The 16,271-nt window shown below is 37.5% G+C and overlaps 1 protein-coding gene across 3 annotated transcripts in view; it reads right to left on the minus strand.

Annotated features, from left to right (window-relative positions):
• LOC145986717 (serine/threonine-protein kinase SIK3-like) overlaps positions 1-16,271 on the minus strand; it is a 195,767-nt gene that overhangs the window by 44,561 nt on the left and 134,935 nt on the right. For 2 of the 3 annotated variants that reach the window (XM_083121045.1, XM_083121043.1), the window contains exons 2-8: positions 8,761-8,877; positions 7,883-7,946; positions 6,427-6,588; positions 5,662-5,786; positions 4,315-4,438; positions 3,449-3,540; positions 265-402 (exon numbers count right to left, since the gene is read on the minus strand). In XM_083121045.1, coding sequence (XP_082977171.1) covers positions 265-402; positions 3,449-3,540; positions 4,315-4,438; positions 5,662-5,786; positions 6,427-6,588; positions 7,883-7,946; positions 8,761-8,877 — 822 coding nt within the window. The remainder of the gene's footprint in view (positions 1-264; positions 403-3,448; positions 3,541-4,314; positions 4,439-5,661; positions 5,787-6,426; positions 6,589-7,882; positions 7,947-8,760; positions 8,878-16,271) is intronic. The other variant, XM_083121044.1, reaches the window with a different exon arrangement.

Below are 16,271 nucleotides of genomic sequence, written 5' to 3' on the forward strand. Positions count from 1 at the left end.
AACCAATACATCCACATGCCTAAATCAGCCAATACAGATTGAGTACAGATTAATCCATTCCATCCCCAATTAAATATATGAATATCGCAAAATAACAGTAGAATTCAAGTAGAAAATCTTTAGTAATTAGTCAGAGAGAAATTATGAAAGCAGTGTGAAGAATGTAACACCAGAAGAATAAGAGACAAAGCACATGCTAAAATATTATTAACCTTATGTTACAAAACAGACTTATCAGGTACTACAAGTAATAACTTTTGATACCTCCAATATCATATCTTTGTTCAAGCCAGGCAGCTGAAGCATATGTTCTATGACTAGATTATTAAGGGACTGGCTCTTCTCCATGTCTGCAATCTCAAATTCTGAAAACAGACTTTCTCGATTCAAGTCTGGATCACCCTAAAACATACAGACATTAATTACATGTAGGAACAAGTGTTAAAACCATTGAAACACAACAGATATTATTATTTACCACCAAGGCACAAGGCATGCATACAAATAACACATGTAAGTGTGTATTGGCTACAGCTGTGCTCTTAAAGCATAATGAAACATATTCAGGGTGGCTACTCTTGTGCTACCAAGATAAAATTCAAACATAATTCAAGGTTTTCAAAATTTCTAAAATCTCAAGGCTAATAATGGAATAACATACAAAATCGTTTTTTTTTTTGTTGTTTTTTTTCCTATTTTCATACTATCTGGTATGTCCAAGTCAACATACAGTGTACCAAAAAACTCTAATGCAATAATGTTATATTTTCTAAAATATATTATTTAAGGTGCAGAAAATGCAGAATCATGTGAACTCACTTGGGAAATTTTGTTTAATTAGAAGAGGGATCCAAATTCAGAACTATCCTTTTTTGTAGTGTAAATTGTATTACATTTCCTGTTAAACTGACACTCGTATATGATTTTAAAATACAAGTTTGAATCTTAAACTGCATTAATTTTTAAAGAAAACTTGACAAAATAAAGATTGTGTGTACATTCACTCGATTAGATCACTAGATGCAGATTTTTCATCTTTGTAGTAAAGAAAATTCTCATAGAATTCAGGGACAATTCCCAGCACCAATAATTTGTACATAAAGTAAGTCTGGAAGCTTTCCTGGCGGCAAATGATGAGTTGCAGAAAGAATTCAAAACTTTTCAAGACCTAACATCACTCTCGTCTTCTACCCTGAAGATAAGAGTGGTGGTAGCTCTCGAAAGCTTGGATTTCTTTCCATAACTCACCTGGTTGATAGCCCGAGAGAATCTCTTCATCAATTCCTACATAATTCCTGAAGTCCAAAGAATTCCTAATGAGTAGACACCTTGAGATTTCCTTTTTATCTTATGACTGGTTCAAGGATAAGCAACAGTAGGATAAAATATTACTAATGTTTCTACATATCAAAAGGTGCCTGAAAAAAAAGGTTGGTGTATTTTTTAAAAGAATACGAAGAAAGAATATCACAATATTACATTTTTTAAGGGGAAGACATCATCTCCCTACCTCACACAACAGAAATATGGTGTGATCATCGTAGTGCAAAACAAGGGAGCACAAAAATACAATCTTTCACACTTGATACAATAGTCTCTGTCCCTCTTTTTAAAATATTTTAAGTGCATACATTGTTTCCCCTGGAATGTACTTCTTTACTGAAAGCTTCCAAATCTGTGTCCTTCCCAACCCGTTAGTTATTTGTTAAAGAAAGTAACATTGATTGCTTGTTAATTTGTTACTTTTACACTTGTGTTATTAACGATGCTGCAAACAGGAGTAAACTGCAATATGCATAAATGAACCACACATATAGGTAATTTGAATTGAACTGAACTTTATGGTACAGAGGCCCAGATATTTAATATATTCAATAATTTCAGAGATTTATCAGTGAATGTAATACTAGTACATGAGGTAAAGTCGGTAATAATGATTTATCTTGTTAATTACTACATTTACCACCATGGTCATGCATGTACAATCTTGTTATAATGAATCACTAGATTATAATATTCTCACATACTGTTATAAAGACACTACCACACAATACTAGTTCCCAGCATATTTATGAACCAAATGGATGCAGAAAGTTATCTAACTTGTGCATGCTTGATAAGTTGTAATAAAAAAAAAGTTTACAGAAATTCCATGAACCTTTCCATGTTCCCTATGTAGTTTAAGTGCCACTGGGCCTGTTACTGCTGCTATTATAGAAACGTCTCCAGGGAGGGGGACAAGCAGATATATTATGAAAGATTACATCTGTGTATGGACTGGAATGATTTTTGTCTAGATATTTGTAAGGGTTACATAGTAATAGTACAAGTAACTAGATGAAATTGACATTCCCTACAGTTGAACCCCAATTTTACATTCTGAGATTGTAGATTTTCCCACATTATACATTCAATTCTCATGGCCCCAATGGAACAATTTTTCAGGATGTTACACTTTCAACACTGTACATTTTTCACCTTAGTGTCGAAAAATAAAAAATTGACTTCTACTGCATCTTTTCTTTCGGACAGCATCATTTGGAAATGCCAAAAATCAACAGCAAATGTTGCTACTTTTCCCCACACAGTGGATGGCAGATAGATACAACTTCTTAGTATGGACAGAGGTACTGCAATGCCGTATTGGGACTACTCTAGCAGCTTGTAAGCCTAGCACACGACAGAACCATCGGAACTGCTTGATGCAACAGCTCTTGTGAGGTTGCCCCTTGCAAAGTTATAAATAGCTCCTCACTTGTCCTAAATTTTTGACCAAAATTTTGGTGGGCTCACCAGACGTGAGAGACTACATACAAGCTCACATTGGAGCTGTTGCATAACAAGGTTGAGTCAAAAATAGGAGAGATCCTACACTGTTGTAATCTGCCTCCTTCTTGTTTTGTGCTTCCATTCCCATGCTCACCCTGACACTGACGTGTGGTTTGTACCAAATTTTACTGTACGAGGGATTCTACGCAGATATAATTTTTCAGAAAACAAAATATTATGTTGTGGTTTGAAATCGAGAGGCATTTGTGCAATTATCGTTACTGGCATAGGAGGAAGGTTCAGTAGCATATTAAGCCATAAGAGTCCCTGCAATATCTTAGAATTCCAACTTAGTACTTAGTATCTTAGAACTTGATAGTCTCAATTGGCTGTGAAAATGCAGGTGATCAAAGTGAAGGGTATTTTTAGTTCACTCCTCAGTCTTGTCTTTTCTTTTTTCTTCCAGAAAGGATCTTTGACGAATATCACTCACCCCTCATCCCTCCTTTTCTATTTCATTCCCTCTAAGGAAACATAACAAGAGTAAAAAATCACTCCTATCAACTCATTCAATGCTTTTTGCCTTTGGGGTCAATAATATTGGCTTGTCATGAAGTACAGATACAACTTACCAAATAACAATTGCAATGCCTAAAGTAGAAAAATGCTGTTTAGATACCTGAGACATCCATTTATGATGTAGTATCTGCTTAATACTCAGTCTTTTTTCTGGGTCCACAACTAACATGTGCCTTATTAAGTGTTCACAGTCTGAAAGAGATCAAAATTTGCATCACTAGAATAATTAATCAACACTAACTCAAATACATATTCAAAACATAATGTGAAAACTGAAAGGTTTCAATGTATCTCACACCATTGACCTATGCATCAAGCAACAAATCTCCAACTTCAACATTAAAAAGTTTATTTACTATACTCTGAAACTGGCATATTAAGATAAAAGTGTTTCGAACCAACATCAGTCAGCTACTTGAGGTTGAAACTATACTTACAAAATTACATGATGAACATTAATCCAAATTACTGGTTTAGACAGAATTATTTTCCAAGTACAAGTACAGACTGATAATTGTGAGGGGAGCCAAGTGAGTTCATCTAAAATGCAGGCAGACATTTTCACAGGCTGTATATCCTGAGAATTGTGCAAAATGCGGAATTTTCAATAATTCTGTGTTCAAAATTGTGTAGTAAAGTGAGCATTTTGTTCTGTGTCAATATTTTGATTATTTTAGAAGTGAATCTCAGAATATTTTAAAGCAAAGGTGTTGTAGATGGATATGACAAAATCATTACTATTCTAACATTCATAATGATTCAAGTACTGGTAATAAATCCAATAATGAAAACACCACCATCTTAGTAACATACCAGTAAAAAATCACAGTTTGAAAAAACCTTAAGTGTATGTATTTCAAATCAATGAAGAGATTTATAGTAAGACATTACATATTTCTTTTTTACAAAAAATGAAGTACACATTCATCTCGATCCCCCCCCCACCAAAAAAAAAATAGTACGTACCTGCAGACATAAAATATGGAATTCGGAACTTTCCTGAGATGACCCGTGTTCGAAGGCTTTGTAAAGTAGTACCATCAAACGGTAAAGCACCACACACTAAAACATACAAAACAACTCCTAGGCTCTGAAATAATAAGAAGAAATAGGTTATTTATACAACAAACCATACAATTTTCCTTCAAATATATGGTTGTTACAAGCAAAGAAAAAGTTATTTTTCTTTTCTTTCTTTCAATATTTTGGGAGAACTCAAACTCCATTCTTCAGACATTTATTTGCAATTTGATTGAACAACATTACATTAAAAAAAAGTGTTTATTTACTATTACATTAAGATAAAAGTGTTTCGAACCAACATCAGTCAGCTACTTGAGGTTGAAACTATTCTTACAAAATTACAAGATGAACATTAATCCATTAATCCAACAACATAACTTTAATTTTAACATACTTGCATACATTACTACTTGTGAGTTAAGTCTTCCCCTTTGGACCTAGACTGTAAATGGTAGAAACAAACTGTGAAAGGGATGAAGAAAAGTGGAGGAAGAATGGAGGATTGAGAGCAAATGAGCAGAAAACCTTGACCTTGATGCTGTCCTATCTGAAGGATGGAAACACCATGGGAAGCTGTCCATAAATTTAAAAATCTAATGTGCAGAAGTTTCAATAACATATATGCTATTCCTATTGAAGCAAAATAACACTTTTTTATTGCAAGGGGGGGGGGGGGGTAAACTTGCACACTTATCAAGTTTCTGTATTTGTGCATTGCATTTCCAGCTACTGTTACTGGAATGGTATTACCTCTGTTCATCAAAATACCATCAGCATAGGAAAAGATGCAATGTATCGTGTGGTTGCAGTCTGGTCAGTGTGCTTGATTGATTTCACATTGCTTTGCTGCCAGTTTTGTTAATCCCAACGATTATATGATGACTTTGATGATGGGACACTCGCAAGGACCCTCGTCATAGCATACTGTAGTAACCAGTCCATCATGGAGGTCGGCTCCGGTCAATGTGTAATGGCTAAGATGACGCATGCACAAAATCAACTGGATGTGAATCTAAATCAATGACACTGTTCCTAAAAGTGAGATTAACTGACAATAGAAAAAGTCTTGGCACTAACCTCTGATTTGTGTGTTACAAGAGATGCATCTATTGAAGTGTACTAAGTCTGTTTTCATATGCATTAATACACACTTTACGTTTCTATACTTATATTTTTTAAAAATATACTTTAGTAACTGTGTGAACAGTCTTGTAATTACTGTAATCATTTATATCACCTTGTGTGTGTATCCCCTCACTCAAATATTCCAAATAATAACAAACTACATACCCAAATATCAGCCCTTGGTCCATCATACTCCTTTCCTTCAAAAAGTTCAGGTGCAGCATATGGAGGACTGCCACACCAAGTCGAAAGAGATTTTCCTGGCTGGTAGTGATTGCTAAAACCAAAATCTGAAAGAAAGAACACCCACAATGCACCACATATCCCAGAGAACACTCATGGAATTCTCATTCCTAATAACATTCCTCCTGTTTCTAAGGTAAAACAAAACGTGTAGATTTTCCACATATTACACTTATCACATGTGAGATAGGTGAGGGCGAAATGAGAGAAATAATGCACCAGATACAACTAACAATAATTATGTTGCTGCCTAATCAAGAGTCTGTTCCATCCAACTTAGTGCTTTGAATCCCACTTTAAAGCAAGGTGCAGTGATTATCAGCCTGATACAGCAAAAAGTAGACTTAACAATTAATTTAAAAAATATAAATCTAGAAAAATAAAAAGAGAATCTTAGATGCACAAATAAAAAACAATTTGAAATAAATTTTAGAACTACATTTAGTTATTACTTCTTCTTTAAAATTAAATTGCATCCTGACAAAGGAATGCATAAGCCCATTTTGCTACTAAATGAGGAGTGAAAGTATATTAACTACATTAAATGTACTGCTATTGTGGTATACTTGACAATTGTGGTCTGTTTTAATTTTTACTACTAATCTGAGGAAAATTTCCTCAAATTGCCACAAGTAGACTTTGCACACACAAATTATAATCGTAAATGTGTGATTAGGAAAAACATACCTGCTAATTTAATATCCATGTTTGCATCTAACAAAAGATTTTCAGCCTTAAGATCCCTATGTACAACATTCTTTCTGTGGCAGTAACTCACAGCGGCAACGATTTGATGAAACACACGCCTCGCTTCTTTCTCACTCATACGACCATTTGCTACTAGGTGATCTGAAAGGTAAAAGTCAAGCAATGAAACTTCTTGGTCAAGAATAAATCTTTATGAAACACAATGATGCAATCAAAACACAAGTTTGGTGGTTAATGTTACTTAGTTTCAGATGAAGACTGATACTGAATTAGTTAGTGAGTGGGGAGGGACCTGCACATTATTCATCAAATTACAATACTCTGAGTAGACTTCAAACTAATCAGTGATGTCATGTGTGAAATTTACTAATTCCAATGTACCCACGAAACCAATATTTTTTTTAAACTTATTCTGATACTAGGTTTTAACCGATTCTGATGTTCTTGATTTCTTAAATAGACTGCAGTTGTAATTTTCAATGTTGCAAAAATACAAATTGAATTTATTAATTGAATCAAGTTATTTTACTTCATGTTTCTGCCAGTTTTGGCTAATTCCGAAGATGAGGTTGAAAGGTGATGAGATAAAGTAGATAAAGGTACAAACACCAAACATACAATGCAAGTCCTATAGACATAGAGGATTATACTCGCCATGGCTCCAGAAGCTAGAACCTCGTTAGTCTGAAAAATGCAGTCCAAGGTGTACTACGAGGAACTGAGGTTGACATTTGGGTGTACTATGAGGTAGGGACACCCCTTCCACCCCATGGCAAAAGTATAAACGTAAAAACAAAGTTTTTTAACACAACACGAAAAAGGATGCTTACCCCCATGAACATCTTCGAACATGGAATCTTTGATATCAAGAATATGAGTCAACCATTCCTGCTCAGCCACAAAAGTGGCTATTATAAATATCCTTAGATACTTTGTAGAGACATAGTAACATTTGTCACATATTGGTGAGAAGAGAAATTATGAAATTTAAAATCACAAGAAAAGAGAACTTCAAAACCATGCTTCTTGGGCTTTTTCCTTACAGTGGAACATTACCAGGTTGTATGTCTTAAACATGTAACAAATAGATCAAATCTTCTATGATTAAAATATTGAAAGAATCTGAATATAGGAATCAGTTAAAACATTATCAGACAAATGATATCCTCAGAGCTGGAATTTCCTTTTAAGAATTGCAAAAAAAACTTAACTTTTGGATCATGAGGTATTTGATTTCAACAGAGTGAGAGTTATTTTTCACAAAGTGACAGCATTAATTTTCAATACGGAGCTACTGTAGAGGCAGTCTTGGGAGAGAAAAATAACTATATAGCTTAGCAATGGTTGCTAAACATGTATATGCAGTTTAACAGTTCAATGCATGATATTGCTATGTCCATTGCACTAAATATGTTCTTGTAATAATTCTACTTACCAAATATTTCACCTCCACTTGCATACTCTGTTACTAAATATATCATTTTTTCTGTTTCCATAACCTGAAAAATAATTTGACATTCATTAAGAACCTAGTTTGCACACTGAAAATGATTTATAATTTGCATTAAGATCACACTGATTAAAGGAAGTGATGCTCTGGGTATACGAGTTTGTGCAAATTAACTTAACTTTGTCCCAAAATGAAATAAAATGCAATGTATCACTTTAGGGTATCACTAAAGTGCAGATATAGTTTTTAATATAGTTAAATACCTTCCACGTGCGGCTTTGGTATTAGTTTCAGCATAAAAACAAATGTATACTGTTAATGCCTATAAACATTCAAATGTGAACAGAAAAAAAAAATATGTATTAAGATTTGGTTGGATCATTGATGCATACCAGGCAACCTGCACATTGACAATTTACCTACTGTATATCCTAAGTCAATTGATTGTTAAGACCAGTGCATTGCTAACACATGAGATAACGGTGAATGTACAAATTCTTGAAGATGTAAAAGACTCCTTGCTTTTATTCCAAATAAATATTCACATTGTAAACGTAATGTAATAAATGTCAAGTTAATTAACAACTATTAAAATGTCAATACTAGTAAGTATAGTTACAAAGGTTATATTTACATCATAAACAAGATGCACCACTTGCTACCCATCAATGTATCATGCAGGGATTTCCTCCTCTGGTGCGGGTCCAAAAGATTCAGCACAGGCTTTGGGAAAAATTCTTAACAGTTGAAATGGTTACATGAAATTAATCCATAATTTTAACATAGCTTTTTCAATAAATTAGGACTGTTACCAGCTTAATTTCCAAATATTCAATGATAAGAAAGGAGAAAATCAAGCTTACCTGGTACAAACGTATAATGTGCGGATGCCTTAACTTAGTCATTATTTGTATTTCCCTAAAAATCTTCTTTAAATTTTCTTCGTCTAGTTTTGTTTTGTCTATAATTTTAATAGCGACCTGTTTGGGAGGAAAAAAAATAATAATTATTAATGCAATGAATTATTTGTTGGTATGCATGTTCTTAAAATACATATTAGCTTCCAAATAGTTACTATTGCTAGGATATCCTAAATATTACTGTACAGTAATATAAACAACTATGGAAAATGAAATCATTTTGGAAACATTTGCACAAAACAAGTAGGCCTTTGCAAGTAAAGGTGCATAACTAGGCAAGAGTTGAGAAAGAGAAATAGGTCTATTTTCCACGGTTGTTAAAGGTCCAAGAATCCACACATTCTAATGGGTTCTATTGGATTCCGCTGCAGGACCGGATCCGGATCCAAAAGTTACGGATCCGAGAGTTTCGTATCTCAATCCCATCATAATATTACCACACCTTAAAAGGTATTATGATCTTCGATTAAAAAGAAATTTTTCATTAGTTAGTCCTACAAGAATTTTTTCAAGTGTTGTTCCTAAAATACTTTGCTACGCATCGGGTAACACACTCGTGCACAAAAATAATCTTACTTGTTTAACATAAAATGTCATAGGTGATTTTGTAAATGCCATTGAAACGAATATGTATTCATTCAAATGTATTGGAAATGGAAACACACATAAATGTGAGACATTCCATTCCAGGATGAAACCTTTAACACATATAACAAGATAGAAATGTTATACAAAAATTATACAATTTTCCTACAGTTACAGTTTTACAAATTAAAATAAAACATTATGATATATGCAGTGTTATATAATTACAAAGTGTAAGACTAACAAGGGAGGTTATCTAAGTGTCCCCCTCCGATTTCCATGAAACTTGGCAGGTGTATAGGTGTATGGCAATGGAAGAAATACCTGTTTTTTTGTTTCATCTAAAAACCGGTTTTAGGGGGCAAAAGCCGCCTCAAATGTCAAGACGAGGACAAATTGACATGGGGATCATCTGACCCCTGTGTCCCCCTCCGATTTCCATGACACTTGGCAGGTGTGTGTACAGTCATGGACATAAGTATTCATACAAAGACATTGTCTGAATGAAACATATTATTATACAAAGAAGACCGTAAAGGCAAGTCAAGTCTGTAGCACATATGCTCCATTGGAATGGCAAGAATAGAAACGCAAAGCAATTGTGTGCATATACTTGAAATTGTCGTGAGAAATGTGGATAATCCTTAGATAAACTGCTTTCTGGATGGTCATACTACACTTGCACCTGTGTAAGGAAGTGGTTGGTTTAGTGTTGGCGTGCTGCAGGAAGTCAAATGGGCCGCAAAGGGAAGGAAACCACGATCGAAGAGAGGAGAATTATGATATCATTATACCACAATAAGAAATCATATTCTGAAATCGCAGACGTAGTTGGGAGAAGTCGTGCGACTGTGCAAAGTGTCATCAAACTATATAAAGACACAAAAGTGCTGGTAAATAGGGAAAGGGTTGGGCGTCCTCAGAAACTAACTTCGAGAGAGAAACAAGGACTGTTGAGAATGATCAAGAAAAACCCAAAATTAACATCGTCAGCAGTGTCGCCACATGTTCACGAACACTTGGGAAAACAAGTGTCCTCAAGAAGTATTAGAAGGCTTTTCAACCGAGCAGGGTACAAAGCTAGGGTACCTAGAAGGAAGCCATACATCAGTAAGAAGAACAAGAAGGCCAGATTAACATTTGCAAAGGAGTATGTGAGTAAAAGTTTGGACTTCTGAAATAAAGTGTTGTTTACGGACGAGAGTATATTTAATATTATCCATAGTGATGGTAGAATTTTGGTGTGGAGAAAGCCCAATACTGAGCTTGAGTCTCGAAATCTCTTGGCTACAGTTAAACATGGAGGTGGTGGCGTTATAGTCTGGGGCTGTATGTCAGCCTCAGGTGTTGGAGAACTCGTCTTTATTGAGGGAACTATGGATAGATTTGTCTATTTGGATATTCTGAAGAACAATTTGCAGCAGAGTATCTATCATTTGGGTCTTGGGAATGATTTTTACTTCCAGCAGGACAACGACCCTAAACATACAGCTGAGATTGTCCGCCTTTGGTTGTTATATAATACTCCCCACACACTCAAAACTCCACCTCAGTCCCCCAACCTTAACCCCATTGAACATCTTTGGAGCCATTTGGAAACCAGACTCCGAAAACATGACATAACAAGCAAGAATAGACTAAAAGAGGTCATTTTGCATGAGTGGCACAATATTACATCTGAAATAACCACGCCTCTTGTTCATTCTATGCAAAAGAGACTTGACAGCTATTCTCTATAACAGAGGAATGCATACAAATTATGACGACATGGTATTTGTTTCTTTCTTTTCTTCAAAGTGAACTTTTATGTTGGTGTATGAGTACTTTTGTCCAGCCAAAGAAGCGGGTATTGAGAATGTTTTGTATTTTATTTTTCTACAAGCAGCATATGTTATTTATTTTTGTTGTCAATATATCGTTTGGTGCATACATGGTAAAGCATTAACAGTTTTGACTTCCTTATTGTATTCCTAGCTGCTGCAATTCGTCCTTTCTTCCCTTCAGTTCCACTGTATGATTACTTTTGTCCATCACTGTATAAACGGATCCAAAGGAAGAAATACGTGTTTTGTTTTTTTTTGTTTCGGCTAAAAAACTGTTTTAGGGGCAAAACCCGTCTCAAATGTCAAGATGAGGACAAATTGACGTGGGGATCATCTGACCCCTGTGTCCATCTCCGATTTCCATGAAATTTGGCAGGTGTATAGAGGCCCTATGCCCCCTGTTTCTTCCTATGCCATATTTACGTGGTTTCGGGGTCAAATACCCACTTCAATTTCTCCTCATCTTGACATTTGAGGGAGGGGGGGGGGTTGCCCCCTAAACAGTTTTTTAGCTGAAACACAAAAACACGTACTTCTTCCTTTGGGCCCCTCTATACACCTGCCAAGTTTCATGGAAATCGGAGGGGGAGACTTAGACCTCCCTTGTAAGTGTATTAATTAATTACAAATCGCGCACACACACTATATATACAGATGGGGGACAAAATAATACGAACACCTGTGAATGTAGAAAAAATCTTTATTAATAGGGGGTTGGACCACCCTGTGACTGAAGTACACTTTGTATGCGACGTGGGATGGACGCATAGAGGTCATGCACAATGTTTAAGGGAATATGGAGCCATTCTTCCTCCAGAGCAGTCTCCAATTCCGAAAGTGTGGCTGGAGGTGGACTTCGAGCACGAAGTTTGGACTCCAAATATCCCCACAAATGTTCTATAATGTTCAGGTTAGGAGACTGTGGGGGCCATTCAATATGCCCTACTTCATCGTCATGTTCTTCAAACCATGTTTGGACAGACCCAGCAGTGTGGATAGGAGCGTTGTCGTCTTGAAAAAGCGGTCGGTCCCCAGGAAATAAAATCTGGACAAAATGATGGAGATGATCCCCCAGAATGCTGCGATAGTGACTGGCATTGATCTTCCCATGCAGAAAAACAAGTGGTCCCACACCATGCCAAGATATCGCGCCCCATACCATAATGGACCCACCTCCATGCTTCACGGTCGGCAAGAGGCAGTCAGGATGAAATGCATCTCGAGGCGTTCTCCACACATAAACGCGCCCCGTGGTCTGAAATAACGTGAATGTTGATTCATCAGACCAGATGACTTGTTGCCACTGCTGTGGGGACCAACTTCTGTGAGCTCTGCACCATTGGCGTCGCTTGACAGCATTACGTGATGTCACCAATGGCTTACGAATTGCCACTCGGCCATGAATGTTTGCAGCATGGAGTTCCCTTTTGACAGTTTTGGTTGAAATGGGGTCCTGGAGATGCCTGTTCATTTCAGATGTTATCTCGGATAACGATTGCTTGTGCTTTCGGGCCACTATGCGCTTCAACACCCTCCTATCCCGAGCAGCAAGCTTTGTCTTTCGTCCACTGTTGTGCTTTGAAGACGCCATCTTACCTTGTGTTGTGTACGCTGTCGTAACGGCTGATACTGTGCTCCTTGCACACCCAACAAGCTTTGAGGTTTCAGTCACCGTGGCTCCAGCTGAACGTGCTCCAACAATCATGCCTCTTTGGAACTCTGTCAGGTCTGACATTGCAGTGTCTCTTGAGAGCGTATGATAGACGAATGCACCACCAATGACTGCTGTTGGCAAACTAATACCTTCCCCTTCATAGCCACTAGGTGGCAGACTTCAGTGCCAGGTGGTGCTGCTGTACTGCCGACGTGAAATGTGGCATACTTTTTCACAGGTGTTCGTATTATTTTGTCCCCCATCTGTATGTGTGTATGTATGTATGTATGTATGTATGTATATATATATATATATATATATATATATATATATATATATGTGTGTGTGTGTGTGTGTGTGTATATATGTATGTATATTAGCAGGTAACAATATGTTATAAACACATTCTTACTTTCCAAAGAAGCGCATGTGGGATGGCAAAACGGATCCGGATCTGAAAATTCCGGATCCGAAAAATTTTAGGATCTGGAACCAACCGGATCCGCCAGGATCCGGATCTGGCCATCCCTAATCCTAACATGACACAGTCTGTGTCCGTCTTTCCATACTTGGTTCTCTGCATTTATGCTGAACATCTTGCACTTTGACTTTGGTCTCGAGGTGGTACAGTGGGATGCAAGTGTCACGAAGCAATTGTCCATCAGAATCTTTATGCACTTTGTTTTACCCAATAAGGGCATAAACAATTGAAACAAAACGCCAAACAAGTTGCTGACAGACTCTGCTTCATCATACGCAAAAATCTATTCCTCAAAAACACGTAGGATGCACGAGAAAAATTAATGAAAACAGTTATGGTCAATTTGACGAGCACTTGTGCATCCCAATATGAAAGTTGAGACAAAAAAGGAGACTACGGTAATGATTTGAAATAATTATCTGAACCAAATTCACTTTTTATTTGCAGTGATAACAAAGTCAATCCATTTTACTGTCAATTCAATCTGCTCTGCATGGTTGCGGGATAATTTTTCGAGGATTCGTAGTCAAAACGAGACGTCAAATAGAAAACTTTGTGAAGAAAAATTGTCTACCTTGGATTGCCTCTATGCGATGTGACAGTTTGTGTCTTGTCATGCTGTATATGTAGTTTATACTATCTACGAGAACAAGATGGACTCCAGCGCCAACTTCAAACAAATTGAGAGGAGAGGGAGCATATTTTGTGCCCCCAGCCCCAAGTTCGCGCCTGTTGAGATAGATGCTCATAGATCGGGACACATCCGTGAACGAGGCAGATCTCTACAACTATGGACGAGGTCGAGACTATCCGAGGTCTCTTCTCTATTTTCGTCATTTTGCGCCGCTTTTCCACCTCTTCGGGTTAATCGCGACGAAGAAGAATGATAAAATAGCTGATGTGACAATCACACGTCCGTGGCTTGCCGAAGATTTTAACCCACGGCCCACAGGCTCGTAGCGTGGGAAGTTCTAATCAGATGACACGAGGCGGTAAAATGCGATCAACTTCCTGCCCGGTTGAACGTTTTAAACCTGCTGACATCATCGCAGCGGAAGACGATCCGAAATTGCCGGCCCATAGCGTGCCGTCGGGATTCGAACTTGCAGGTTCTTGCGTGCGACACACGCATCAATGACGCTCGTGACGTTGCTCTGACGTCAGGGGACGGAGCGCCGACGCTCGCCGGGGAAGAAAAAGTTCAGCACCACGAAACTTACGGGAAGTTCAATCGGTGGCGCTGACGACCACAGGGAGTGAGTCACCCGTACACTACGTAAGCGAATAGGTCAGCAAGGCAGAATTGCGCTTCGATCTGTTTTTCGGGAATATCTTCGGATCACGCAATCGCAAAATACCGTGCGGGACATTTTCATTATATTTTATTTTCGTTCTGGAGCTGGCAATGCGGTTTGCATACGTTAATGAAATGACGTAAAACGTAAGTTTTATTTCCAGCACTTAATTTTGCTTGCGTGTTATCATTCTTCGCTAGAGTCTGTGAGTAACTTAACGCGTCTCTCTTTCGGTGCTTGCGTTAGTAACTTGTTCATACTGTCGCACTGAATGCGGTTTCAGCCGAACGTTTACACTGCCGTGTTCTGCCGAGTTTGACTGACAGAGTTTCCGGCGATGTAGTGGCCACATTGCGTCAGGAAAATCGTCAGTGTGCTGGTAGAATTTGAAGTGCATCGGAACGGTACTTTTGGAAAACCCTTTACTGAAAATGAACGGAGTGAGTTAATGAGATTTTGGAATATAGATTGACTTGGTATATTTTACTTCGCTTATCTACCACTTTTGACTAATCGCGAAGGTAAGGATGTGTAATATGATGATGAAATTGATGAAAAGACACTCACAAAGAACACCCACGCTGTGCTAACCACTCCACCACGGAGGTCGGCGAGATTTTGGAAGATTTTTATTATCTTTGCGTATTTTTAATAGCGACAAATTAATTTTAAGCCACAGTTTCATGGTTCCCGATTGTGTTGTTCATGACTGACGTGTGCCTACTTGTTAAAATTAAAAAATAATAATTAAAAACCCCGGAAAGATTCGAGGTGCTGATCCTGATCCATCATTGACTATGCCTCCTAATTAATATTAAAAAAATGGTAAATCATATGTCTAGAGGGTAGGAAGGATTTTAACTAGGGAACAATGCGGTGCCTTCCTTACTTTTTAATATGTTATGTTTGTCTCGTGGAGGTCCCTATACAACCTTGCACTTTTAGCTTTTCCTAAGGGGCTTTTTACACCCCTTGCTTTAACATTTTCAGCAAGAATTTTAGATAAGGGGATATTTTCCAGTCTACATCGAAGGGTGCAAAAATAGCCTAATGCGCCGACGCACCCAACAATTTTAATTCAATCAATCAATCCCCTTAATTTTGACACCGAAACAGATACTGGCCTAGGTCCTTCGCACACGACTTAAATGCATTTGATTTTTCTGCGAAACGAAACTTGGGAGTTTCTAAAGTTGCCACATGCAGCTAATACGCTCCCCCCCTCCCCCGTTAACGTTAATCTAATTTCAGCACGAACGAAAAGCGCCGTCTCCGAATAGGTTCCATCCATCAATCAACTCAGCATACCCACCCGACGAAGGAACTTTCTCGTTCCCTAATGAAATGCGCCTCGTATTATTTTCATCCTGCAAGCAGCAGGTAAAAAGAAATACTCAGGTATGAAACGGAAAGAAGAAATCCTCGGCACGCACGAGAGCTATTTTACAGTCGGGTTTCAATGTTGCGTGCCTTCGAAGATGTAAAAAAAAAAGGTACGAAACCTACCGCAACACCACTGCAGTTCAAATAGAGACGATACCGAAAGGTCTCCTTCTCCATCCCCTGTAAGGCGAAAGCCTCGTCTTAATCCGGATTTCAAATTATCCGATACCCGT

Source organism: Lepisma saccharinum, chromosome 4 (assembly GCF_977018435.1).
Source record: "Lepisma saccharinum chromosome 4, izLepSacc3.1, whole genome shotgun sequence".
Taxonomy (NCBI): Eukaryota; Metazoa; Arthropoda; class Insecta; order Zygentoma; family Lepismatidae; genus Lepisma; species Lepisma saccharinum.